The sequence below is a fragment of the Athalia rosae genome, chromosome 3 (genome assembly GCF_917208135.1).
Source record: "Athalia rosae chromosome 3, iyAthRosa1.1, whole genome shotgun sequence".
In the NCBI taxonomy this organism is placed as follows: domain Eukaryota; kingdom Metazoa; phylum Arthropoda; class Insecta; order Hymenoptera; family Athaliidae; genus Athalia; species Athalia rosae.
In genome coordinates, this window is record NC_064028.1 from 25382618 (window position 1) to 25410541 (window position 27924).

Here is a 27924-nt window from a genome sequence, read left to right on the forward strand (position 1 = left end):
TGTTGAATGGAGAGTTTTTCTTGAGTTCGACGGTGTAACGATTTATCACATCGACCACTAGCCATCTTCTCGAATTGAAGAATCTTACGTATAGTTTCGTATGGCGAACAGTTCGAGGTTGTATGGAAAGGAGGAGAAGATGCGCTGCAATCAACAAATCGGAGTAACTATAGTTGTATAATATAAATAATTAGTCATTGGAATTTCGTCAAGTTGTGTATCATAATAATTAGATGTTATTAACAATTAATAAAACAATATACACTAGGCCATTAGGCCATTCGCATCACCGGTAAAAAGTTTGCGAAACCATCTCTTGAACTGAAATGAAGATAACTTTGTGAAATATGAGCATAACGATTGCAAAAAAATTCTAAAATTCTCATGTACACACACTTGCGAGCTTTTCGATACTTTGATCTCGTTCTATTAGATCATCTTCACCGAGATTTCTTCTGCCATTTCGCCCCGTAATGTGAAATGGAAAATTTTTGGCGATAGCCGTATCAGGAAATATTTATTTAATAATTCTCCGACCACCATGAGGTGGTAACAGCAGTTCCATGGCACAACCAGCGAGTGCTAAGTACGAACTACTGTTCCACCCACGTAAAGTTAGATACCCAAGTTTTCTATCTTGTTGGCAATCGATAAATTAGAACTTTGACGTCGACTGTTCACGGCTCATCTGTTGCATCTCATTCGATTATCATCGAACAAATCAGGAGAGAAGAGATATTTTTTTCATGATGAAAAAAAAACAACAACTCCGTAACCATCTTTTCCGATTAGCGATCCTCTTTTTTGGCTCATGGAAATTTCCCGAGATCATATTTCAGGTACAACAGTGCTGAAATACATAATAATACAGGTACTCGGAGGGCAGCTGGGACGTCGTTTTTCATCGCCTGCCCTTAAGAGCTCGGGATGGAAGGAACCCTTGGAAAGCCTCGGCTAGCTTCTACATAATTCCGGGAGTAATCCTACAGGACGCTCGCCCTGAAATAGAGTCGAGGGGTTTGTGTGGCTGGTGGTATTTGCCATGCTAATTTCTGAAGCAAGTTCCGAAGACCCTTTTCTCCGTGCGGAAAGCCGAAATCAGCAGCTTCACCCGGTTTTTGCCTTCTTTTTCTTTTACCCCTCAAATTTACTCCTCCCTGTTCCTTTAAATTATCGATTTGTAACATCTTCGTTGACGAAGGCGATAAATGGTTGTTTCATCTAATATCATTATCATTATTATCATCATGACCTCTGATCGTATACAGCTCTGCGCCGACTAAGGGCAGTTTCTGTAGGTAACTCGTTAGTGGCGACGTTCTCGAATGAAATAGGATTCTCGTTACATCCGTAAAACGCCCCTGGGGAGCCGTTTTGTCCCATACATTTACCACAACCACCCTAAAACGCAGCTTCGAATTCACTTTCAGAGAAAATTTTCTTAATCATCTGATCTAGGATCAAGGGCTCGATTTTTCGGTTAGAAATTTTTTATTATTCTTGTTTGTAGAAGCTTAGTAAATCCCGAGGGATTGTTTCATCCGTCCTTTAGGTGGCTATGTTACATACGTACTACCACATTCGCAGGAATTCCGGGGGACAAAAGTAGGTCGAATACAGCGCGGACCGACCAGTTTGGGTAGCTATTTCTTCCCCGGGGGTGAATTCGGGTGATTTAGTGGGAATTCAATGGGAACATCGGGATAAAGATGCGCGACCGGGATATGAGCCTTCTTTCTTTCTCCGCTTTCGGGTATATGAGGTGAACTTTTTCGCCTTTCACCACCGACAATTCTGCAGTGTGTGACGGTGAGAAATTTTTATGTTATGCGCATGTACGTACGTACATACATACGATTTACGAAATTCCAAGAGAACGAGGATTGTTTGGATCTTCGGATTCCGGTCGGTATCATAGAATCAATTTTGGGATCGGGGTAACGAAATAAAGGTGATATCATGGCGAGGAAACTTCTAAACAGCGGCTATTAAAACGTAAGCGCTGGGCATCTATGCTGCAATGTAATTTGTAGAGGTAATAGTGCCGAAACTGTGAAATTCCCGTTCCGAATGCAAACGGTTTTATCCCACAGAATTTTATAGGCAATCGGTCCGACGACAAGGGTAGGAAATATCTCCATCCCCGCTTTGGCTCCAGTGAATAATTGATCGATTGATTTATATCGATTTCGGCGATTGAACATTGCCAAAACTAATTTAACTTTCTTCCCGAATAAACGTTCAAGCTTCGGAAGAGGGATGCGTGAGAAACCTGAAAGCCGGAATAGTACGGAGTAATACGTGAAATGTGTACCGACAAATTTTCAATTATTACCCCGGAAGTCCACTTCCATGAAATTTCCTGCGGCAATGAACAATCGCGTTTAATTACCTGTCTCAGCCGAACAAGACGTGATTTGGAATATCGACGACGACACGGGTAGGTATTTATTTAGTCAGTTTCCTGCCCAAGTATGAGTAATACCTATGGTAATATGTACTTATCGAGTATGTGCCTAACTGTAACTATCTCCCAAAGGATTGAGAGAGAGGTAGTGTAGAACTCGTGGAACGTTGCGTGCATCGATTACATCGACGCTTCTATCATGACATGCGCTTCGATAATACGGAATTGTTACAATTCCATTTTTATCCTCCTTTATCGTAAAATACATTTTTCCTGCAAAGAGTCCCGGTGACTGTATTTGGGTGTATAATTTTCGAAAATTCCGCACACTAATTTTATGGCGAAGGTTTAACGAAATTAGAGGGACATCTTTCTTTCTCTTCCTGATCTTCATTCGACAGCAGGAATAAACATTTTAACCTGAACTACTTGAATGAATTGTCAACACATTTATCAAGATTTTTCAACAGCCAATCGGAAATGTCAAAATTGTTAAGAATCACTCGAATCGCTATTGAATTATGCGGTCTGATTTCGAAAATTGTTATTCGTTCGAATGAAACAAAAAAGCTTCGACGTATGAAATAATTTGAAAAACGAACGGTTCAACATTATCCCCTGATGATAATTAGCTGCGATATATCTACCCGCTGTTATGCGAGAGCAGTGCTTTTGTCTTGGAAGATTTTCGTCAAATTGAATGAAAGGCTTGAAAAAGGGACGAGAAAGGATAGGTAGCGAGGAGTGGTTTTTAAGTCAGTATCCACTTTTCGTTAAACTTTCTTCGCCTGTACGTATGTAAATAATACATACAACGTTTTGCTCGCATGCACGCGAGATGGTATGTTGAGCGGGCCGAGGGGGTCGATGTGTTCCCGGGTGCCGAGGCCTCTATTCCCCCTTCATCCCTCCAACCCTCCGGGTTCTCCAGAGCAGAGAAGCGGGAGGAGAAAGAGGAGTCAGAGGAGAAACCTGCTAGGGGTGGCTGGCTGGTTGGTTGCTGCCGACTCCTCAGTTCGATAGGGGTTGCGGTAGAATTCGGGAGAGGCGTAAATATATTCCGAAACTCGGTATTCCCGGGAAACTGAAGTTCCATCGTCGGGAAATCGAGAAACAGAGTCAACGCGCGAGTGTTAAAATCGACGAACGGTTTCGTAAATCTTTTAAATATTTATTTTACTTGGTTGTTTTTTTCCAATTTGTGCGGTTCGGTGACGGTGCAGGAACGGCCGGGATAAGATCAGTTCTTCTCGTCGGGATCGGAGAAGAGTCAAGAGAAAAGGAATTAGGTGAGAACGCTGAGAAAATCAAAGACCAACGAAACTGATCTTGATATTTTTGCCTTTCTCTTTCGATTTTCATGTTTGTGTATTCTGAAGAATCGCAAATTATTGGAACGAGAAATATTTCATGTTCGGGCGCCTATTGAACTCGGAAGTAAATGATGAATAATAAATGTAAGAGAAACGCTTCGATAGGCTTATACACATCTATCCACCCTAACACCTGATGTGTTACGTACACACAATTGCACTCGTGCAGTTAGTTTGCAACCTGCGCCCATTACTTTGGGTTACGACCAATCGCAGCGAGTCAAGTACAATATAAACAATTTCTCATCCGCGATATCAACAACTGTATGATTATTCCTTTTCATTGCTATCCGTTGTATACCATGTAATTGCTTTCCGCCAAGTTATACTAATCACACATTTTCACAGGAATCCAAAATTCGGTTGATCAATTGAGTGATTGAACGTTTGTTTAACGTCGAACGGGTCACCTGCGAGGGGTTGACAACTTGTATGGTAATCCTTTTTTTCAGTTGGATATCCAACCCGGTTCAGTACCGACGAATGTCGACGATTTGGATTTTCAGGAAGTTGCGCTGCAGGGTGACGTTTATTGTTAGTCAATGATCTTTTACCTAATTTTTTATTTTTTTTTCTCGTTTTTATTCACACCTATCCGCCATTAGATTATTATTGACACATTGTGAGTTTTAATGCGTTTTCAATTTTTTTTTATTTGTTTTGTGATAAAATGATCTCATGAATTACAGCAACACACAAGCTCGTAATGTGTTTACAATTCGATAAAAATTTCGTTTCGAAACCATACGCGGAATAAACACAAAACAAAAACCTGACGAGACAGAAAAAATTTTCATAATTTTAAAGCATATTTTCCATTCCATTGGGGCATTCGGTTTTTTTTTTTTTTTTTTTTGTTACATCTTCTGCGATGATCCATTTATAAGTATTCTACGGATTGCTTCCTTGCTTTCGATAATAACTCGGGTTCCAATTAACGGGGTTTGCCAGTGCTCCGGGGAACTTGACTATGACTGTAAAAAGTCATTAACAAAATGCGCGAACGCAGCAGCAACAGCAGCAGCTAACTACATTTCCAACTTTTCCTCGAGAAGGTCATAACGTAGCGTAGATCTTCATGGAAAGTGTAAATTGATCGAATTGAATGGAAATTTTTCCGTGTATCAATTTCATAAATGTTGAATGATGAATGACATCACTTTCTCGATACAACGCAAATATACAACAAGAAATAAAAAAATTGATCGCCCACGGGCGCAAAAAATCTCATCTCGACCACGTGATCTTCCTGCACTTGTCGTAGTCACTTTTTTTCATATGATCATATGATGTTTTTTCTGCTCCATTTTTCCTTTATACGTATGTTAATCCCTCGTACCAAATGTGCGGCGGCACCAGCCACACAATTCGAAAAACGCGCGCTCGATTTCCCAGGGGGTACATATGATAAAAAATATCCACGTACATACGTTATAGTAATAGTTACAACCCCACGGTACGAGTTTTTTTGCTATTATACGGACCTCTATTAACGATACATATTCATGTTCCTTCCATTCTTTACTCATTAATCAACCGGAACCGGAAGGTCGTCACCTACGATGGAAGGAATGAAATCAAATTTTCGAAGCGCGGGTCCCGCTACCTCCGATTTTTTATTTTATTTCAAATTTTTATTTTTTATTGATTTAATTTACTTCTCCTCATTAGTTTTTCGATCTTATATCTTTCCAATTGATGAATTGTATTGCTGTTAGCTGCGGAATGACGACAGGACTTTATAGTAGTGGTACAGCTGAAAATGAAATATTTGATCGTGTAATCGGCTCAAGCATTGATAACTACCACGAGATCTCGCGTCTCCGAACATCGATGTCATCGAAATTCGGCTAACAATAAAATGAAGTCTTCACTCCTAGAAAACAGTTTTCACCAACTATCGTGACATAATTATTCTCACAGCCTTGACTATCGAATTTAGCAATAAATGAAAAATAACACAAAAGATCATAGCAATCGGTGCCCGAAGACATCGCAATGAGACGCTGGTGCAACGCTATAATCTTTCGTAAACTAATTACGATGACGATATCGTAATAATAATCAATCTGTAATGAAAGAGAAATAAACGGGTAGTAAAATATATCTCCGGAATTATTTTTCATGTCGAGGAGAAAATTTGGAATAATGAATAAAAAGTCAACCTCTAAAGTAGTTACTCATATTCAGCACGCACGGATCGAATTTTCATCAACCTCATCACATGCGTCTGCCGGAGCTACGAAGTCTTAATTTTATTTGCCGGTGAATTTTTCAAACATGACAAACGTATCAGTTTTCTGAATATAACAAATATGGCGAGGAGCGATAATATTGTAATGATCGTTAAATATAGTATAACGTCGATCATGTAATATTGAAACCAGTATAGATGAGACACTGGAGGCTTTAGAGAATTGCCACCATTGCGAATTATGAAATTGACCCAGTAAATAGCCTCTTGCATGGGAGAGAGTGGCCGGTCCTTGAAAAGTTTCGAGTAATGGCGAATATTTCTTTCGTATTTTGGGTCGGTTAAAACCGATGTTAGGGCGTTCGATAACGTAGATTTGTCGAGATTCTCGTAGTTTACTTTTACGGCAAAACCTCGATCCACATAAGAGGCGATATTGAAATATTGGTCCGCAAAAAATGGAATGCCAATTATTGCAACACCGGCGTGAATCGCCTCCAATGTACCCATTAATCCGCCGTGAGTTACGAAAACCTTTACTTTTGGATGGCCTGTAAATTTTCAAATGATTCATCGAGGTTTTTCGATGAAAAAATAATCGATTTCGGAGATAAAACAACTCACGGAGTACCGCGTACTGGGGAATCCATTGGATCATTTTTACATTCGGTGGAAGCCCTGCCGGCATCTCTTCCATTTTTCCCTTCCAGAGTACTTTGTAATCCTCCAATTCGGCAAAACACTCACAAATCGCTGAAATCTTTTCCGAACCAATTGTCTCGGGTTTTATCATTGTACCCAAACTGAAATAGATGACACCGTTCTTGGCCGAGTTCATCCACGACTCGAGATCCTAGAAAAATTCACAAGTTTCACGCGAGAGAAAATTCCCCTACAGTCCGATAGAGACGAGATAAGGAGAAGAGCAAAATAAATGGAAACCCGCGTCGTGAACCATACCTCGGGAAGGTCGACGGTTTCGTTTATGTGGAGTCCAGCAACATCGATTACCGCTGGACTTTTCAAACGCGCTCCGTGAATGCTCGTGTGACTGTTAACCAGCACAAGACTCATGTCGTTGTAAAGATCATTGAGCGGCGGAAGATCGTCGATGTATTTTTTGACGATTGGTTCGGAAACGGTTCTATCGTAATAATGAAATAATATCACCGATCCCAGATGTGTCATTAGGTTGCTGACTCTTTCAAAGAAATTCATTCTGTGGCCAAATTCGGTCAACTGTGAGGGTATGTAACTCGGATTAGAAGTGTCGAAAAACGGCCCGTACGCCCAGGCGTACATCGCGCTGGAAATTACGCCAATGACGGGAAGTTTTAATTTATGCGCAAAGCCCAGGTAACAATTTGTTCCGAAGATCTCGGTGATCATAACGTCATATTTTTCGGTGGTATTCAGAATATTTTGAAGCTGTGGAAGTCTCATAAGGTTGCAAAGGTCGCGGGGTTCGTCTCGAGATATAAAATTCATCACCCCGACGAACGATTTCATCGACAATGCTTTGGTCGCCGTCATATTGTTCACGTAGAAATGAAGAGTTCCTTTCAAACTGATATGATTCAATCCGGGTACGTGTTCATCCGGAGGAAAGTGACTAACCAAATCAACCGAATGACCCGCTTTTGCCAAACCGCTCGACAACGGCTCGAACATTATGTTATGACTTTTACCTTGGTAGGGAAATATCGCGAGAATTTTCGCACCCCGCGACAGTCTAAATGATATTAACAGGATGAAGAAGAAATTACGATTCATGGTGAATCGAATGATCGAGGAAAAAAGATCACGATTCAGTTTACAAAAAAAAACACTCTTAGATCACCGATCGGACACTTTGTTCAGTTACCGTGTTTACATTCGTTTTGTGCTCACTGATTGTGATTATCTTTCTTTCTTCTCACTTGTCCGTCCTCACTGGTAACATCGATTTCGAAAAACGATTTGAGGAATAACTAATCGAGTCCGTCCTGCGTCGTTGAAAGGCAGACGACTGACTCTCGGCGTTATCTTAAGCGCGAGGCTCGAAGATAAACCGTTCCCGTCACGTGTACAACGTATCAGACGATAAATATATCAGTAATCATCGAAATGGCATGGATTTGCTTGATCCGGAATGAACGGGGGAAGCGATATGATTTGTCCTACCCTGTCAAGATTACCTCCGTCGGACTTTGACGTCACTACGCTCCGGAATCCGTCTCTCAAACAATTGTGCCACTCTTCGCTTTCTTCTCTTGTTCTTCGTATCTAGCGCCTCGCCGAGCGAACTCTGAATTTCTATAAGTCAAGAACAGAAAAGAATAGAAACAAAAATATATATATATATGGATTCCAGGCGTCGAAGAAGTCATTTGGCTGTCGAGCGAAATGAATTTGAATTTATTTTTTTCCGCTCCGTCGCGCCGTCTCATCGAGCAAGGTCATCCACGATCGATTATTGCGAAAATAAGTACCCTCTGGATCGTTTTGACGCGTGTTTCTGAAAATGGTTTTTACGACCCATAACAATTAACTACTGATTTTACCGATATGCTGAAAAGAAATTTTCAAGTGTCGGTAAATCCTAGGAGAATGTTAGTGAAAAACATTCACAAAATTTCGGAGGTATTTGGTTTTTTTTTTTTTTTTTTTTTTTTCTAATGTACTCTGAACCGATCCAGGACGTACAAAAAGTAAGGAAAGTAACGTACAATTGAAATGTATACACGTTACTTTCAACTGCAAAAATGCATTTCACCTGAAGCAAAACCTGGAAGATCATCGACGAACTTTACATTCAACACGCATCGTCGACGTTTGTACACACGCAACGAAATACGACGATTCATGCTCCGATGATATTATGATTCGACAAACTCTTCAGGTCCGTCCATGAGACTATAGGCTGTTCAATTGATGCTCCACAGCGATTGTATGAGCAATGTTAATCCGGTTATCTGAAAAGTGAGCTGTTTTTTTTGCCTGTGCGTGTTTCGCTTTATATCGCATGCACCGAAATTTCAGCAGTGGGCCTACTGAACTTAATATTCGCGGACAATTAACTAGGAAGTGAAATTTTGGTTTCAAATTGTTACTCTCCAACCTGGCTAATTTTATACATGCCGGTAAATAGAGATCACTCTGTTAATCTTCGATTCCTACCTGGCGATAAGGTGATCAAGCCAAAATTTCTGACAAAACACATCATTTCCCCAGATTTCATATCGATGGTTACATTTTTCGCGATCATGTCTGTTGTAATTCCGGGAGGCTTATTACCGAACTCAATGCAGCCATGAAACTTTGAATTTGATTGTGGAAAACTTGTTTCGTAGAAAGTTAGGACTCGTTGATTGAGGAATCGATCAACGGCGATATATGTCGTAATTGCAAACTCCCCCCAATATGTCCTGCACGACGACGTCGACCATGAAATTTTGAGAGACAAGGAAAATCGGAAAGTTGAACGGTAATATTTCGCACCCTTCCCTCATATTTTTATTTGCCGAACTTGTCAAACGACGATTATCCAGTGAAACTATGTCCTCTCTGATCCTCAAGGACAATCGAGGCTCCCAAAAATCAATGTACCCAGGTTTCTACTCTCCGTTCCAACGGCGTGCGTCTCGCATACTCTAAAAACTTCCAACAGTTTTTCGCACACTCGGAAGCTGTTCCCCCATTCTTTCTCATACCCCATTTTTTCATTCTTCTTCTCGTTGTTGTGTCGGTGGAAATTTTCTCCGTTTCCCCGGCCAGAATATAGAAATATTATCCGAGAATGGTTGATCAAATCATCGGCGCGATGCGATCGGTGAAATTGATGTACGATCATCATTTCAACCACGTGTATCGTATGATTATACATGTGTTGGAAAAGTCGTGCATTTAATTCCAGAGTCTTATAGGTAGAACGTCATCTTGTATCAGATTTGCAGCTTGAAGACTTATTGGGATTTCGATAAATGCACGTTGTCGCCATTCAGTATGAGAGAATTATTTCTTTTTTATGCAAGTAGAATATGTATGTACCCGTACGTCTGTGCAGATTATAAAATTCTGAAGGTAATATCCGGCTCTGATACTCCCAGAGGGATTTTCGGAGAAACAGACAGAGCCGATATTATAGCCATTCCCTAAGTACTATCCTTATTTTATTCAGATCCCAAATTTCTACATTGACGCCCGCAATCAAGCCTCTTCCACTCATAAAGATTAGGATAATAATGATTCGTGAAATTGAGAAAAAAAATAATGGGACAAAAATATAATAAAGCGCGCGCGTCCATTACTAGTAATGGTAAATCGAAGAAGGTCGAAGACGAAACGAAACGTGAATAAAGTTGAAAAAAAAACACTCTGCAGTACGTGGACAAATTACACATCTTTTCAGATCATGAAAATTAACGACAAAAAAATAGTCAATACACGAACAAAAAAAAGAATACAAAGGATTCTGAATCCCAGTAACAATACCGAAACATTTATTGACGAATACCTCGCAACAGTGGAGATTTTGCAGTACCTTGAATTAAAGAAGAGAGAAAAAGAGAAGGCGATGTACAAAAACAGCGTCGGAATGATTAAAATCGCTCCGCAATTACGTGGTTGGCTGAAACGCACTTCTAAAGAGCATTCGCCAGCATCTGACCTTACAGTGCTGAACATCTCTTGCGGGTGGTAATCTCATGATACCGTGTTCATGACGAAATACTTGGATTTTGTAGTATTGAAACGCGCGTCGATTACCCTGGGGGAAGAGCGATGGAAACTAACAGTGCGTCTATACTTACACATGTGTTATCCAGATAAGTATATTTTATATTTTGTCAAGTTCAAAGGTCTGAAATATAATTGGACAAGATTTGACGTAGTGCGACCACTACAAAGTGATAAAATATAAGAGAAAAATGAGGAACTCAAATCTCGGAGCAATTATGAGCAAATATGTGGCTGTTATAGAATTATCGTCCAAGTAATCCAAGGTTGGGTAATGTAACGTGTTTTTTATTAGGCTTTCATTGGAGTTAAGTTTTATTTGCATTTCTTTTTATCAACTTTAATTCGGAGGTAGTTTGAAAAAGGGGATCCAAGCGCGTTTTACGTTCGTAAACGCGGGCAGAAAACGAAGAAACAAAATTCTTTGCGGTACGTGAAACAAAGTGCAAATCCGAAGAACCTGGGTCACCCTTCGTTTGGGTGAACGAAAAACAGGGAAAAGAAGGCGAAACTTTACCAACTGCCGATCTGCGTGAATCGAAATTGCGACCTCAGCGTCAACGAAGAATCGATCAATCCGGAACTTTACGAACAAAAAGTTTAACTGAAAAAATATAACCATTGGCAGCCAATAGATTTGAATTTGAATCGAATAACTGACATTCGGAATCTTAGTTGTTGCAATGACTGTTCGAATTCTGCTGTTTCAGGTGTCCCAGTTATCAGAGTTCCGCCGGTTGGCATCTCATCGTTGTCAAAATGTAGCGCGCGGCAATGAACATCGATGCGTTGATCAATGGTCAACAATTTCCACACGTGGGTGATTGCGCAATGAAAAAACGGAGACCTTTCAATTCCCAGCTAACATCGTAATCGGGTGAAATCTACGAATTATGAGCGGCATGAAAAACGCACGAAGAGCAAACATCAAGGGTGTCCGAATCGCAGCATCCTTTCAAGGTAGAAAAAATGAAAACAGATCGCTGATTGCAATTTCATACCACACCTCGGTAATTTGGTTTCAGCTACAGATTCCAGGAGTGGTTAAAACAAATTCAAAGACCGCGGGGCGGCGGGGGGGAGGGGGGGTGGGGGCGGGCGGGCTAGTTGGATTTTTTTCGCAGGAGCCCGCAGGGTCCATGGCCCCCGGTTGGTCCCGTATTTATTGGTGGTGGAGGTTTGCCGCTTTTATCTCAGCCGGATGGTTGTGGTCAGCATCAAGTGCGGAAGAAACGGCGTCCAGCTCTTCCTCCTCCTCCTTATTTACCTCAATCCTACGGGAGCAATCACCGCATCGATTACAAGTACAGCAACAAATTATCCCCGGAGAAAACATCCTCGTATACCTGAAGGAACAGTGCGATAACGCTGTAAATTTAACGGACACAGTAAACTTCATGGAGAATTATCAAAATCACAATGCTACAAACACACGACTCACCCTGGGGATGCTCCCGAAATCAGGTGAGCAATTATCATCACTATTTGCCAAAATTATTCGCTTTCGATTACTCGCATTCAGAACTTAATAACTACGCGTAAAAGAAAAATGTCACGTTCGTGGTCGATGTATCGGCTCTGAGCTGATCTCTGGGAAACAATTCTATTTCAATTTGTTCAATAGCTGTGATGTCGCTTCGTAACGGAAGACAAACAATGAAACTGAGCGAGCATTCCTACTAACTCAAAAGCGCACCCGTAAAACGGGGTTTTTATTCTACTGTTCGAAAACAACGAAATTGTTGTTTGAAGTCTTATTAGCTTGTGGGTTATTTTTTTCAGAAACTGGTCCAACTCAACCTTTTCCCCCAAAGTCACATCTTTCTTATTGTTAGAGGCTATCGGCAAAGCTTTGTCCGCTTCTGGCATGTGATTCTCGGTTTCTTCGCAGAAGTAATAGAATTCGTTCGATTTCGAATTTCCGAAAAAGTAAAATAGTCGGCCACTTTTCGCCAGTTCAGACTATGCATAATTAGAAACCCCCTATTGGCTAGCCCCTGAAATAAAACACACTCGTCGAACAATCGGTCGAAAAACTAAAAAAGAGATGAAAACACTTATTTTGTGGAAACATCTTTGTTCGTCGTATAAATAAATGTAAGTACACCGGGTACCCATCTACTCTCAACGGCGGGGCATAGTAGCTCAGTTGCTGATTTTGCGGTAGGACGGTCTACACGTTGATCAATCAGCCTCATCGGTGAAATTTCATTACACCGGACGGGATTCCGGATATCTACGCATCACCGCTAACCGCAAACTCGACCCCTCTCGACTAATCCCTCGGGTTAGGCAATCCACCTCTCATTCAAGACATTATTGTTTGTATCGGGGACAAGTATGATGCCTCAATTTTCAAGTTTCGCTCTAACTTTAGACGGTTGCTGCGCTCACGCGAATCTAGAGACACCACTGTATGAAAGCTCTCGAGAGAATTATCTGGAGAACGTCTACATCTTCGGATAACCTGATTCTTCATTGGGACATAATACATCATAGATCTCTCTACACCTAAATAAACTCTACACGTCAATAACCGATCCAAAAAAGATCGTCCAAGACGGAGAGGAAAAAGAAGAAAAAGAAATAGTGGAAAAAATCGCTCTCGATTAAGTTCTGTCGAATTGCATTCGCGCATCCGCTACCGAGAGTCAAGAGCGTCCCCCTGACGTGCATCGGTTCAATATACCTATGGGTACGACGGAAGCTACGATGCTTGTAATCTGTTCCATTTAAGGCTGCATCGATCGTTTGACGTATAGTCTACGTATGATTTCAAGCTCATAGTAGGAAAACCTACGTCGGAATTTCTCCTCCTCTTTTTTCCTCCTCTTTTTTCCTCCTAAAGATTGCAAACTACAAAAAGATTTCATTATCCGATGAAAAATTACCCCACGAATGAAGCCTAAAGCCTCGATAGGTTCGCTATAGAAAGCCATTAAACTTGAACAAAGTTCGACGTCGACTAACAATAAATTGAAAAGGAAGAATCAATAGAATCTGAAAAGTAAATTTTTCGGCTGGAACATTCGTTAACAGAAAACGTCCGCTGGTTGAGGGGGAAAAAAAAAAAAAAAAAAAACAGATTCCGTCAATGTTCTCGATGGAAGTCAGTGCGGTTACATCTGCTTTGATTTCGCTCTTCGTGCGTCAAGTATAAAATTACTCGAATTAAAACGATGACATGAAACGACTCCCTTAGAAACTTGAACGATCAATTATATTTCTAATCTCATTCATTTGCACAAATTCATTGTACAATCTTCGCTCACATTACATGGTGGTTATATTTACACTGATGTAGTCATTTGCGAGTCTCGTTCTCGAGGGCTAGGTGCTTTAGTGGACGCCCTTGGACGTAGTACGACCAAAGCCTTGATCGCAGCGGTCGATCCAGACACCTGTGAAGTAGCTGGGAGACTCGCTCACCTCTGGGATAAGCCCTTCATCACCTGGACGTGCCCCTTGGTGAGCATTACGCCATGTTTTCTCTCCCATTTTCCTCTCATCCAACAGATTTTACCTCACCTGCATGTCATTTATCGACGTGTAAAAAACAAGAGATGAACTTTCCCAATTTGGTAAAGGGTATACGAGATTCCGAATTCCCGGCACATCTATGAACCCAGAGAAAAAAGTAACATTTTTTGGAACTCACCCTTTACTATACCTAATAATCTAAACGGCGGTCAATTTCTTTTGTATATTCATTGACTTTTTTCTGTTCCTTCGGTGGGTTGCATTGATACTATTGTTATATTTTTGGCGAGAAATCTTCTTTTGCAGAGAAGCGTGGAGGACAGAGACATATCCTCGGTTATAAGGCTCTCACCCTCCCTTCCAGCGATCGCTCAAGCACTGGCTGAAATCCTGACGCATTTTCGATGGAAGTCCGTCGCTATGGTCAGCACAGGTGGGCGAATTCGAAACCCCTTCGCTTAAAAAAGGGAGTTAGGAAAATAAAAGGATTGATGGAAAATTACAAAATTGCATTTCTTGAGAATGGCACGCGTGCGGCCGATCGAGTTAGCATAAATCCGTTAATTGCCAGCCCGTGGACCCCATGAATTACGAACTCGAGTCCAATTTATTTTACTGTTAAGGGAACTTCATTGACTCCACGATCCCCTATACCTATATACAGAGTTGAATCCAGGCGGGGAAATGCCGAACATTCGAACGCTTGTCAGAAACAATCCCGCGCGTCCCCACGGCTCTTACATTAAACCAAAAAATTTGTACAGGGATTATATTGAGATATAACTCTATTTCAGAACGATCTATTGTACTCAAAAAAGAAGACTGCTGCTTTCAATTCTAGACTTTATAAGCCCTTCTCCATTTTTTTTTTTTTTTTTTTTTTCCTCGTGCATTTCCGACTTTTCTTTTGACTTGGTCATATTTTTAGATCATAACCACTGGCCGAGCATGGACCGTGCTGTAGTAGGAACACTACGTAGCATCGATGCTCTTCCAAGACACCACGTAGTTTTAAATTCACATGCGACCCGGAAACAAATTCACGCATCGCTTAGACCATTACACACAGTACCATGTCGAGGTGAGAACTTTTCTAATTCCATATCGTTATCAAAATCAAAAAGTCCAAAATTCGAAACGACGGATCCGATGCGGCCACGTGAAATTCGAAAACCCCGAAAATCTTATAGGGGACATTCATGACTAAAAGTTTTTTTTATCGCGGTGGTGCTGATCCTCGGTCCAACGTATTCGACCCGCCATTTTGAACTCTATAATTCTGATCTCAGATCTTATAAATTTCCCTCGGGAAATGTTTCGAAGTGACCGCATAATTCGAATATACTTCCTTTGTTCTGTTTCACTCTGTTGATGGAAAACAAAAATATATATATATTCAGCGATACTTCTCTGTCTACCCGCCGACTCGGATTTGGCTACTCGGGTTTTAACCGAGTTAGATACAATCCAGGGTAGCCACGCGCCAATTTCCGCTGTTATTCTCATCCAAACGGAAGCTCCGGATCTTTTTTTACCAAGACATCGCTCCAGAAATCCAGGAAGTTATAATACTTGGAAAAATGCTACCCAACGAAAATTTTCACAAGATTCCAATTACGAGGAGAATGTAATTATCGAAGCTGCGAATAAAACCCCGAAAAGATTCGTCCCAAACGTAAGCCTCAGTGAAACAATCCGCGATAATTTACTCGTCATGGTGCCCTTCGATCAAAGGTAAAATTTCGATTTCTCTCTTTTTTTTTCTTCCTTTTATCATGCGAGTATATTTCTTCTCAATTAGGTACAATGTTGAGCGAATTTACAACGGTACTTCAACTTATCCCGATAATTCACTGGTTAACCTTTTGAAAGAGTGCCTAGAGATTTTGTCAGCCGATGACCTCAATGGCAAGGTCAATTCTTACAACAATAAAATGTACGCCTACCTTCTCCTCGACTGGCGTCACGGGGCCTGGAAACCTGTGCTCAGGGTTTTAGAGTCGGATGAAAAGCTCGTCCTCGAAGTCCTTAGTAAGGACGTCAGAACAGACGACGGCATATTTTCTCCACCCTGCGACGAGGAAGGCGAATGTATCGGTAAGCTGAAGACTTTATCTGACAGGACCATCGAAGATCAAGTCATGGTCCTTTGTTTTTCATTTGTCTTCCAGATGGTCAAGTTCCTTTTCGAACCGCACATGTAATCGTGATTATTTTGGTATCACTATTTTTTGCTCTCGTTACGATAACGACGACAGCTCTGGTCAGGTATGATTTTCAATGGTTTATTTAGATCATATAGTGTAGGAAATCCTATCGGGAATTCATCAACTCCTGGAATTTATTCAGGAGGCATTTGCTCAAGCAGAGGATGTCAAAGGGACCATATAAGATCATTTTAACTGCAACTGACTTCGTCTTCCCTCAAGTTTACGACTCACGAGGGGTGAGTTTGCCAATTTCCATTGTTTTATTTTCATCCTCCGGAAAAGATTGACATTTTAAAATCGCATACTTTCAACTCAGGTGGACGAGGGAATCGAGGCCATGCTCTGTTGTTGGCTGCAGCAACTTCAGGAATTTGGTGGACCGGAAGTAGAAAAGCCTGATTTACTTCAAGGCAGCGTTGGTTCCCTGAAACCACATCTTCAAGCCAGTACGGGTAGCTTAGCTCGGCACACTATTCTGAAGGATCACCGTGCGAGGTACAATGTAAGTCTTGAATGATCCGAAATTTGGAAACTCCAGCATTTCGCATTTTGTGAAAATTGTAAGAATGCCACAAGACAAATGGAGTGAGCTCCGTAAACTCGTATCTGTGTCATTGTTATTCTTATTAGAGTCCGTAGAGCCAGGCTGCATTTTAATTAACAACCTCGACTCGGTCTCTAAGCCGCTTTGCGCGCTTAATGCCTCGGGACTTGCCACTTCAGCTACGACGATCCTCAACATTTGTTCAACTCACCTGCGCAGCACCCTTCAAACATTTTCAATTTCATTTTTGAAGGATCTTAAGAACAGACATGCTAGTGGAAAACGTTTGCCGGAGAAGAAAGCAGAACTAACTTCGCGCAAAATTATCATCAGCAGGTTCATTTTCGAAAGTTCACGACTTTTCCAGTTTGAAAGTTTTCCGTGGCACCGTATTGGTACACCTATCTCAATCGGACATGGAATTAACAACCTTAACGAATTAATTTAGCGGACACGTAAATACAGGCGATTAGCAAGTTTGTTACCGAGCTAGCAATTCTCGTTTAGTTCTATCCGTTTTACTTATGCATTCTTTTATTTTTCTTGTCCTTTCCAAGGGTGATTTGGTGGAGCTGAAGGAAGTACCTTGCCAAGGAGCCTTCGAGCTCAAAAGTAAAGCAATGGATGTTCTCGTGACTGTAAGTAACAGAGCAAAAACATCTTTGAAAAACTTTTCTCTCGTCGTTGAAAAAAATCTTTCTTCTCAAGTCTTCCGCATTTTTGAATCCGTCAGATTCACGGGCTGAGACACGAGAATCTAAATCCTCTGATCGGTTGCCTAACCGAACCAACACGACCGTGTTTAGTATCTGAATATTGTTCCCGAGGTTCATTGGAGGACGTGTTAGTTCAAGACGAAATAAAACTAGATTGGTCATTTCGTTTGTCTCTTCTGACTGACCTGGTCAGGGTGCGTATCTAGAAATTATTTTCACGATCGTAGGAAATCGGGTCACAACATTTGAAATGAAAAAAAAATGTCTCCGTCGACTTTTTATAGGGCATGAGATACCTTCACGGTTCTCCGATTCGAGTGCATGGTTATTTAACATCAAGAAACTGCGTCATAGATGCCCGTTGGGTGCTCAAAGTGTCAGATTACGGTCTTCCAGCCTTTTACGACGCTCAAAATGCTATGCCACCCCCAAAGACCGCTAGAGGTGAGTAAGATCTCTCTCGAGTCCAATCGATCCTTCATCTTTCCTCGTATTCTCGAGTCATCGAATTATTTTGCTTCCTTTTTCTTTTGTTTTCTTTTCGTTGCTTCAGATCTTCTTTGGACTGCACCCGAACTTCTTAGACACACCGGTCTTCGAAAAAAGGGGACACAACCCGGTGACGTTTACAGTTTCGGTATAATAATGCAAGAAGTCGTCGTACGAGGTGCGCCATTTTGCATGTTGGGTTTATCCCCAGAAGGTAATTAAAAGTCTTTTGAATTATAATGACGCGTTCCATAATGAAGACGTTCTGTTTGAAACGAAGAAAAAAAGAAAAATATACGAAAAGCCTGTGGGTTCATCTTGAAAAAATCAACATCTTCTTGATCGCGTAAAAATGAATACACAGGCCTGAGTTTTCGTTCGAAAAGGGTGTAGAAGCCGCGTCTTTCTTCCCTTTTTCTTCAACGAGTTATTCTCTGTTGACTTTATACATAAACATCTTCGTACTAAGGGGATCACAGAAAACACCGACATCAAACCCGATTGAAACTCTTGACATCTTCTCTTCATTTCAATTATTTTTCGATTCTAGATATCATAGAAAAAGTGAAAAAACCACCACCCCTAATCAGACCATCCGTAAGCAAAGGCGCCGCTCCACCCGAAGCTATAAATATAATGAGACAATGTTGGGCCGAAGCGACTGATTTAAGACCAGATTTCAATGCAGTTCATGACCTTTTCAAAAAGCTCAATCATGGAAGGTCAGTTTTCATTGTAATTATTACTAAAAAATAGCAAAAGGAAAGAAAAAAATGTATGCATGAAATTTTCGGCACGCTTTGATAACGTTATTTCACATCCGAAGGGCGCTGAAAAAAAACATCACAAAGTTTTAACAAAAATGTTGAAGTGAATCCGTCGGGAGGGGGGATAAATTGATATCAACGTTTCCGATCTTGTTGGGGACCTTGCGTTAAGGACAGGAAGCGGGTAAAGAGGATAAAAGTAGCTCGCGGGTATGGGGACCGCGTAATAGTATGAAATCCTTTTGATCGTTGAACGGTACGTTTGACTCGGATTCACGTCCGCCTGGTTGGATTAACTTTACGTAGCGGAATTGAAGCATGAAGAACTGAGGAGAACACGCGCCGCCACCATCACCGGTAGCAAACGCTTTAGTGTGTAATATGACCTCATTATGTATACATTATACGTACTATACTTGATAAAACTCTCATGGAAAAGTTTTCTGCATGGAAAATTTCACCCGGGTACACTACTCCACATACATAGGTACATACGCGCATAGATGCTGATTTCATTCCGGTCAAGAACTTGAAACGAAATGACCTTTAACTAATTTTTATGAAAATTGAAAAAAGATATAAGGAGGTGTGAAAAAATTCGAGTCATTTTCGAAATACCACGTTACAATATCGATTAGATTTTCTCTAGAACAGCTTGAAATTTTCCATTTTCACCAATCGCAGTTACTCGTTTCATTGTCAGTCCCGTAATTCGCAGAGTTTAGGCAATTTCCGAGTTCTGAGTATACCCTCGGTCAATTTGCTAGAGTGTCTCTGCTGCTGCTGGTGCAAGTTTGAGATCGATTTTAGGTAGAGTTTTGAACTGTACACACGTATACATGTACGCATACCCAGTTTGTTCAGAACCGCATATAGCTGCCGACCTATTTTCTAATGGGTAATTGTCCGTAGTGGAATTCGGAAAGCTGGTTGAACCGCATTCGAAGGTTGTTTTTAGTCTTTTATTGTCTTTTTCTTCCCCCCCCCCCCCTTCCCCCTCCGCCCCTGTTTTCACAACAGAAAGGTCAATTTTGTGGATACCATGTTCCAAATGCTTGAAAAATACTCGAATAACTTGGAAGAATTGATTCGAGAAAGAACCGAACAGCTCGATATGGAAAAGAAGAAAACGGAACAGCTTCTCAACCGCATGCTGCCGAGGCAAGTTGAATCCATCGTTGTCTCGAAATATCACCAAAAATTGCGAAAAAGCGTTTGTCTTGAAAATTTCATTTCTGCAGTTCCGTTGCTGAAAAACTGAAACTCGGGGAGCCAGTGAACCCCGAGGAGTTCCGCGAAGTGACCATATACTTTTCTGATATCGTCGGTTTCACAACGATATCAGCTTACTCAACACCTTTTCAAGTAGTCGACCTTCTGAACGATCTTTACACGTGCTTCGACGCCACTATCAACGCGTACAATGTCTACAAGGTCAGAAATCAACTTGGAAGTCAACATCCGGTTACTAAAACCTAAAAACACCAATTATTCACAGGTAGAAACTATAGGAGATGCTTACATGGTCGTAGGGGGTTGCCCGGTTAGAATTCCGGATCATGCATCTCAAATAGCCACAATGGCTCTTGACCTTCTTCATCAAAGTGGAAAATTTAAGCTCAGACATTTACCCAAAATGCAACTGAGGCTCAGGATAGGTCTTCATACCGGTAGGTATTTCGTGCCTCGTTACTTTCGAACCGTAGTACTACTTCTTCATTGATTCGTCAAGGTCCTTGCTGCGCGGGTGTCGTGGGTCTGACTATGCCACGTTACTGTCTATTCGGAGACACTGTGAACACCGCATCTCGAATGGAATCAACCGGAGCAGCATGGAGGATCCATCTCAGCCAGGCAACCCGAGATCGATTAACGCAAGTTGGCGGATACCAGATCGAATACAGAGGTCGGACCGAGGTCAAGGGTAAAGGTAGACTCCCCACATACTGGCTATTAGGCAAACAGGGATTTGACAAGGAACTTCCGGACCCACCCCCGCTCGGGTGAGCATCTTTTGACACATTTTTAAAATACCAAGTTTCCTCGTCCGCTCTCTAATCGATCTTGTTTGCCGCTTACGCTGATCAGAGAAAGTCACGGGTGAGTCGAAGTGTTTTAACGGCTATCTTTACAATAAGTAATTTTCCTCGCTGATTCCTGATATTCTTCATTTGATGATATCTTGTTTATTTATCTCCTTTTCACCGATTTCAGACTAGACGAGAGTCTGATCATCGGAAACATGCCCATGAGTTGCGACCAGTCCGGTTTAGCGACACCCCAGATACTTGGTGCGTCCGCGTCGGATGAAGAAAGTTCTGGAGAGTGCAGCGGTTCATTTGCCACGACATCGGGAGGGCACGCATCTCCCTCAAGAGCGAAATCATCCTCGTCAGGAATGAACAGTGACCATCTTCACGACATATTAGAAGCTCGTAATGCCTTCACCAAAAGAGTGTCCGCTTCCGTCCATGATGAGAAAATCCTTACCACCAGCTTCTCCCTGAAATCAAATGATGTCGTTGTCGAGATATTCCGAGACATGGTAAAAACTCCTGAATACAACACCAGCGCAACGGTTACAAAAAGCACTTCCGGAGACACTCAAATGTCCTTAGGGACTCCGGTTTCAGCAACGGAAGTCGCTGCCGCACTTCTCGGCGCTTCGACAACGTCCTTAACTTCCGTTACCGGATCAGCTTTTCGCGGAAGACATAGAAGAGTCGGTGTCATTGATGAAGACGACCTTAGTACACCCTATAATCATTACAGATGTCTTTCCCCGAACGAACATTACGGTGAGCTACTTCTTTATTGGTCTGGTTTGGTCGACTGCTGATTCGAGACTCTTAGATCAGATGGACGGGGAACATTTTTTTTTTTTTCACAATGCTTTAGGTAAAAGCAGTGGCTGTCGTTTACTCAAGAGGCAATTTAGTTTGGACCGTGCTGACGAGCCGTCCGCACTTTCGGAGCCACAAATAACACGCCAAACTCCACCAAGACTTCACAAACAGAATAGCGCAGGAGCCGCTAATGACCTCGAAAGAATCGAAGAGGACCCATCGACCCCTGGGCCTCAAAGTTACAGATACGCAACTTCGATGTCGCTTTCTGTGGAGTCCCTATCTTTGCATTAGAATAAATGTATCGGTTGATTTCATGGCTAGAAAAACAAGAGAATGATTGTTATTATAATCCGGTCTTCGAACTTCAAATGTCTGTCGATATATTCCTCATTTTTTTGTCGTCGTTATTTTTTCTCTTCTGTTTCTGTGCATGATGATGTACGAACGTTTGTTGGTAGACCTGTAGATTTCGGGATGAATCGAGGTATTGACTGCTTACTCGGAGTTTGTTCGACAATAATGATAACATTACACTTTTCGTCTCACAGAACGTCGTAGTCATTGCCATCGTTATCATTATCATTATCATTATCAATGTTGTTGTTGTTATGATCATTATCATCATCATTATTATTATTTTTGTTGTTGTTACCTTTACCATTACTACTATTGTTGCTCCCGTTGTTTTAGTTTATTATCATTGTGATAATGATCAAAATATATCATACAATACATGGGGTTCCACGTCATTTGGAAAAACCAAAAAAGTCACCTTCTTCGATTTTCCGACGATGGAGTCCAACCGTTTTTGAGTTATGAATTTTTGAAAACTCAAAACAGCGTCCTGATCGATTTTTTTGAAAAATTTCTCAAAAGTACTATGGCCAACGATAAATATTTCTTCCTTTGAAAAAAGGGTAGCAATTTCTTTTTCTATTTTTTCCTTTTTTTTTTAAAAAAAAAAACAACATTTGTTTCAGTTTGTTTCCTCAAACTAATTGTAAGTCAACAATTGACGTGTTAGGAAATAGAACGTTTGACATGTCAAAACAAAAATAAATAAATATAGGGAAGTTGGAAAAAATTGAAAAAAATCGATCACTGCGCTGTTTTCAGTTTTTCAATTTTTCATAATTCAAAATTCAAAATGGGCTCGACGAAAAAATTTGAAAAAAATCCCGAAAGTGTTTTGAACCAAGAGCTATCGTAAAGAAAAACTCGCTGGAGAACTCAAAGAGGGTAACTTTTTTTGGTTCGACGAAATGACGCATAATTCCCCATATATAAATAGTCAACACTATGGTAGTTTATATTGTTAGTAGGGGTGATTTGGAATTCAGATGCTTATTTGATGTAAAAGTAAACAAAGAATTTCCTATGTTATTTCTGTGAGAAACTTTGGTTACGAAACCGGGCTATCTTAGAGTTGAGATAAAAATTCCAAATTTTCAGAGAGTTTTTTTCATCAATTTGAGAGTATTCGAGACTTTGGGAGAGTAAAAATTCTGTATCACCCTTATTAAGAACCACCATAGCATACTTCTACTCATAATACAAAGATAAATTGAAATGCCAAACTACCTCCCTGATAGTAGAGACACCAATATATTTTACTGTTATTTGATATTCGTATGTGATTATCCCCATGTAGTTCATAAATTAATCAATTAGTAAGTAACGGTGGTAAATGGAAAAAAGTAGAAAATATACAGATACATATGTATGGTGATTAATATTGAATTATATTTAAAATTTGGGCATGAGGCTGCTGGACGGCACTCTGTAATGAGCAAAAGAAAATTGTATCGTTATATTAATTTGTCTAATTTAACAGCCTAATTAATTATGCACACGGTGGGAAACATATATTTATATAAATATATCATGCCATTATACTTACACTTTCGGAGGGGCCACGTAAAACTTTGTTTTTTTTTTTTATTTTATCTGACAATGAAATAAGAAAACACAAGTTTCACACGTTCACCCCATGCATATGAATGTTTACATACGTTGGCGAGCAAAAAGTGAATCATCAGCTCATTTTTTTTTATTGAATCTGCATTTGAGCACCTGGAAGTTGATCATTATTCCTCAAAAGAGTGACAAAAATTCGATATTTCTACGAGCATTTCACAGAATTGAAAAATATGGAATTCCGGCTCCGCGTTCGCCCTACTACCTACATATACTATAAAAGTTAAATCGGTAATACACTCAATTAACTAAATGAATACGTGCAAAACTCGAGCTATCGCTGATGCTCAGAATTCATCGATTGCAATAACGTAGAAATTACCATTATCATAGATATATCGAACCTATTATCATAGATATATATCTATGCTATTATCATAACAGACAACGTGAACGTCATGGATTTAGAGCATCTCGAACCAGTGTGCATGAATACGCACTTTTTCGATCGGCCTAATCTTACAGTTGATTAATTATTTAACTCACTGAAATTTGGCAATTTTAGGAGATTTTTTTTTTTTTTTGTTCGCATGACATTAAACTTCTTTTTTTTTGTTTGTTCGCTTTCCTCTCTGAATTTTCGTTATGCTGCTAATTTGTTGTGTGACTTTGTTTTCATTGGAATGACGAGAAAAAAATCCTTCCCTTCAACAATAATCTCTATGATATGCATATACATATATAAAGTTAAATTATACATGTATCACATATTATATACTGCGACGGACAATTACTATAATTATCACGAACACATATTAATGAACATAAAATTTACGATTGGTATCATTGATAAAAATGGCGAATGTCACTAATATTAGATGCGACGGTCAAAGATATATCGCGGTTTAATAATCAATAAAATAATTATGGTAAATAAAGTTCTTTGATGAGCAATAATTACATCAACAATAACAATAATCGTTACAACACTTGAATAAATGAAAGTGAATTTTGCTAAAGATGACGTGGGGTCTCAAGATAAGCGTCTTGAGTACCGCAACATGACTCATACATAGTGTACGTACATGAACAAGTTGTACATACATTTGTAGCATTCCCGACGGTAGCAGATAAGTGTAATCGTCATTTATCGCAGCAATGTAGGAATTAAATTATATTGTCGTTCATAGTAAATATTCGTCTGTATAATATCGTAGATATATCATGTTATACTAATGTACAAAATAACAGTCATCGATGTAGTATACACGTACCACCCGTACATTCGACCGAGAATTATGAAAATAATATTAATTTCGTTGCATCTATTTTTTCTTATGAATTTTGTATCTTTCTTCGTAATGCGCACGCTAACAATTACTAAGAACTCTGTTGAGAATACTGCGGATTGACAATTATCATTGAACTGACCGTGTATGATGTGAATTTTATATCTTTACAATTGTAACGAGTCTATGCGTGTACCATATAACCCTATAATTTATGGAAGTGAAAGAGGAAAAAAGAAAAGTAACCGTCTCAAGAATAATGTGACGCCGCGTGTATTATGAATATACACGAGATGAATGATACGCAAAATATGTTAGAAATTTGATCCATTCGCGGAAGATTTTCTACAACAATTACGCATCTGTTGAAAAACGAAAAATGGTATCTACTCGTAACTGTCATGCATAGATCGATCGACAAAAGAAGTGAAGAAAAATAGGTACATAGAATGAATATTTATCATAAAACGTAGTAAGACAATCGTTGACATAAATTAAAAAGAAAAAAAACATAAATAATGATAATTATTTTACTATATGTCAAAAAAGATAATAATTTATAAATAGTTATTTACATGATGTTATAAATATATTTGGCACATTAGCGATAAAACACATGAATTCCATGTATAACATACCTAATAGTTACAACGGTAATGATAATAATAGTAATAAGAAGAAGAATAATAAGAATCATGTATCTGCAAATTATAATTATAGCTCGTATTTTCTAACAATGAGACGAAAAAGAGAAACACATACGACGCCGAGGGGCATTCTTTTCAGGGTATCGTTCTAAATGATTCTTGTATTATTCTACCCCCAAAAGGCACCTCTGGTGCAAGGAAATTCACGAAGTGTACATTGAATGTTCAAGATTAACCACTGCTCGAGAACCTTTCACATAAAAAAAAAACATCCTTCGAGAGTAAAAATAGATCCAAACCAATCATTGTGTCAAGTACATGTGACTTCGATCCATCTATAGAAAAAAGAATTAAAGTTAATCCAAGGTGATGGAACTTGGCGATGTATGAGAATGAGATTTTGGATTTTTTTTTTTATCGTAAACAGCCCGCTGAGTTCGAATGTGACTCCAGTATCGAAAAAAAAAAAAAGAATTGCCAGGTATGATGCGAAGTTATGCATCACTCCAGCAGTTTTATACACTCCAGGTGTGGATTTGCACCTCATGCAAAAGTTTCGACAATTTTTCATCATTAATGGTAAATATTTCACGCCGATTTCGGTATTTCATGTTTTTCGCCATTATTTGAGGGACATTTTCCGCTTTTCAAATTGCAATTATTTCCATGATTCTCAGACAATTGCAAAATGAGAAGGCACCTACCATCGACACGCGAATGCGGGTTGCACCCTCTTCCCTAGCGCTACTTTCCATTTATTTCGTCGTCTTTATTAACTTGAACTGTTCTATTCTAATCCCGAAATTTTCAGACTGGACTTCCTCGTACTTCATAGAAAAAAATGTCAATTTTTTTCAAGTGCTATTTTTCTCATAGGAAAAAACTGAAGTTTTTCTAGAAATCCTATTTTCTTCACAGAAAAAAACATAAATTTTTCTTTCGCACCAGATATACCTTTTGAGGGGACTTGACAACTTTTATATGATATAGATGAATATTGCAGTATTGATTAGTGTTTTTTGATTAGACTATTGTTGTAAGACATTGTTCGGGTGAAAAAAAATTGTTACCACCACATTTCCGAATGATTGTTGTATTATTCGATAGATAGTATGTAGTTGGTATACTCGTAAGTATTCGATTATTTAGATTCAATTGGGAGATAATTAATGTGAATTTAATTGTTTTTGATTCATCTGCTGTCGACTCGATATTTTCATATTCATCATAATTCATTCAAAGGTGCAATTGATACCTATGTAAATAATATTATTATTTTATTTGACCTTACTTCGAAGTGTAACGTTGCGAGTAGCTGTTTTTGCAACAGAATCTTTATTTGAAGATTTTTGCTGCTACTTGACGAAAAAGTAGAAATTTCACTCAAAATGTTTATTTTAATCGCACAAATTACGTGGAAATTTCCCTTTGGACGTGTGATGACCTTTCCGATCAAAGATATTTGCATAAACAAAAAGAGACCTGCGAGTTCACCGATATGCTAATTATACATATAGCCGGTATCGGCTCTTTGGAAATGATAGATTGCTTTATTGATTGTCATTTATTAAAATGTCGAAAAGCAAAAATTACGAGACCACAGCAAAATTAGGCCAAAGCTAATTGTAAGTCGAAAATCTTACCAGATGGTATTTCTTTTGAGCTCCCCTGAAAAATTCAAAACTGAAGAAGAAATCCAACCAAAATGGCGGGAAGCTTTTCGGGATTTTGGTCGAACTAGGACGGAGTGCAAAACACGTCTGAAGCTTCTTATATTGGTTTCAAATAATTTGTTTGATGGAAAATACAGTGTAAACTGTTACATCTGTTTTATAGCACGTATATATTTGAACTGAACAAAAAATAACTCCTGCAGGATAATTCTATTAATTATTCAAAATTAATCGATGTCGTTAGAGAATAATAATGATTGTTACAGATGTAAGTATCACAAGGGAAGCTTGCAAGGACAAAAATGATATTAACTATAAACATATACTACCATATTTGCGTCATACTTCTATGTGTATACAAGAAAATGTGTGTTTGTAACTTTTAGACACTGTTGAAAAAACTCGAAATCAAAATTACTGACAAAATAGCAATGTAAATAGAGGAAAACGTACTTGCGGGATAGGTACCTACTCAATAGCAATAATAAAAATGATAACCGTACTGAAATAAACATTTTTATCCCACCTCAGCCATTCCACAAATATATCTGAAATCTTGCCGACACACGATACTGAATGATGAATGATAAAACCACTGATCAAGATTCCCTTAATCTTTGACCACGTACATCTGGAAGAAGCTTGCCCCAACA

General features: G+C 39.6%; 2 protein-coding genes across 6 annotated transcripts; one reads left to right on the plus strand and one right to left on the minus strand.

The window, feature by feature from the left end:
• Positions 1-27773, plus strand: LOC105686774 (retinal guanylyl cyclase 2). Of its 5 annotated transcripts, none has more exons than XR_007277728.1 (24): positions 1-3696; positions 11401-11650; positions 11716-12154; positions 13995-14158; positions 14477-14603; positions 15099-15251; positions 15571-15904; positions 15972-16267; positions 16342-16438; positions 16520-16616; positions 16697-16882; positions 17482-17562; positions 17658-17834; positions 17925-18084; positions 18194-18343; positions 18680-18851; positions 19917-20057; positions 20138-20330; positions 20395-20566; positions 20629-20899; positions 20985-20996; positions 21111-21441; positions 21515-21694; positions 21795-21933. XR_007277728.1 is itself a non-coding variant. In XM_048653167.1 (23 exons), exons 3-23 carry the CDS (start codon positions 11830-11832, stop codon positions 22034-22036), a joined length of 4134 nt encoding a protein of 1377 aa, XP_048509124.1. In that variant the 5' UTR covers positions 1-3696; positions 11401-11650; positions 11716-11829; the 3' UTR covers positions 22037-27773. The 5 variants fall into 5 exon arrangements, 3 of the variants coding, with proteins under 3 accessions (XP_048509124.1, XP_048509125.1, XP_048509126.1); XR_007277729.1 differs by having other exon boundaries at positions 21530-21694; XM_048653167.1 differs by having other exon boundaries at positions 21111-21694; positions 21795-27773.
• LOC105686812 (UDP-glucosyltransferase 2-like) lies at positions 5949-7999 on the minus strand. The gene is made up of 3 exons (XM_012401950.3): positions 6935-7999; positions 6599-6827; positions 5949-6525 (listed from the first exon to the last, which is right to left on the minus strand). The coding sequence occupies exons 1-3, from the start codon at positions 7745-7747 to the stop codon at positions 6020-6022; spliced, it is 1548 nt and encodes a 515-aa protein (XP_012257373.2). The 5' UTR covers positions 7748-7999; the 3' UTR covers positions 5949-6019.
• Positions 27774-27924: the final 151 nt, after the last annotated feature.

Coding starts and splice junctions, on each gene's coding strand:
- LOC105686812 (XM_012401950.3), bottom strand. CDS start 7,747: ATGAATCGTAATTTCTTCTTCATCCTGTTAATATCATTTAGACTGTCG. Junction 6,828..6,934: donor AAACCGTCGACCTTCCCGAG/GTATGGTTCACG, acceptor GAATTTTTCTAG/GATCTCGAGTCGTGGATGAA. Junction 6,526..6,598: donor TCCCCAGTACGCGGTACTCC/GTGAGTTGTTTT, acceptor GAAAATTTACAG/GCCATCCAAAAGTAAAGGTT.
- LOC105686774 (XM_048653167.1), top strand. CDS start 11,830: ATGGCCCCCGGTTGGTCCCGTATTTATTGGTGGTGGAGGTTTGCCGCT. Junction 15,905..15,971: donor ATGGTGCCCTTCGATCAAAG/GTAAAATTTCGA, acceptor CTTCTCAATTAG/GTACAATGTTGAGCGAATTT. Junction 16,883..17,481: donor ATCACCGTGCGAGGTACAAT/GTAAGTCTTGAA, acceptor GTCCTTTCCAAG/GGTGATTTGGTGGAGCTGAA.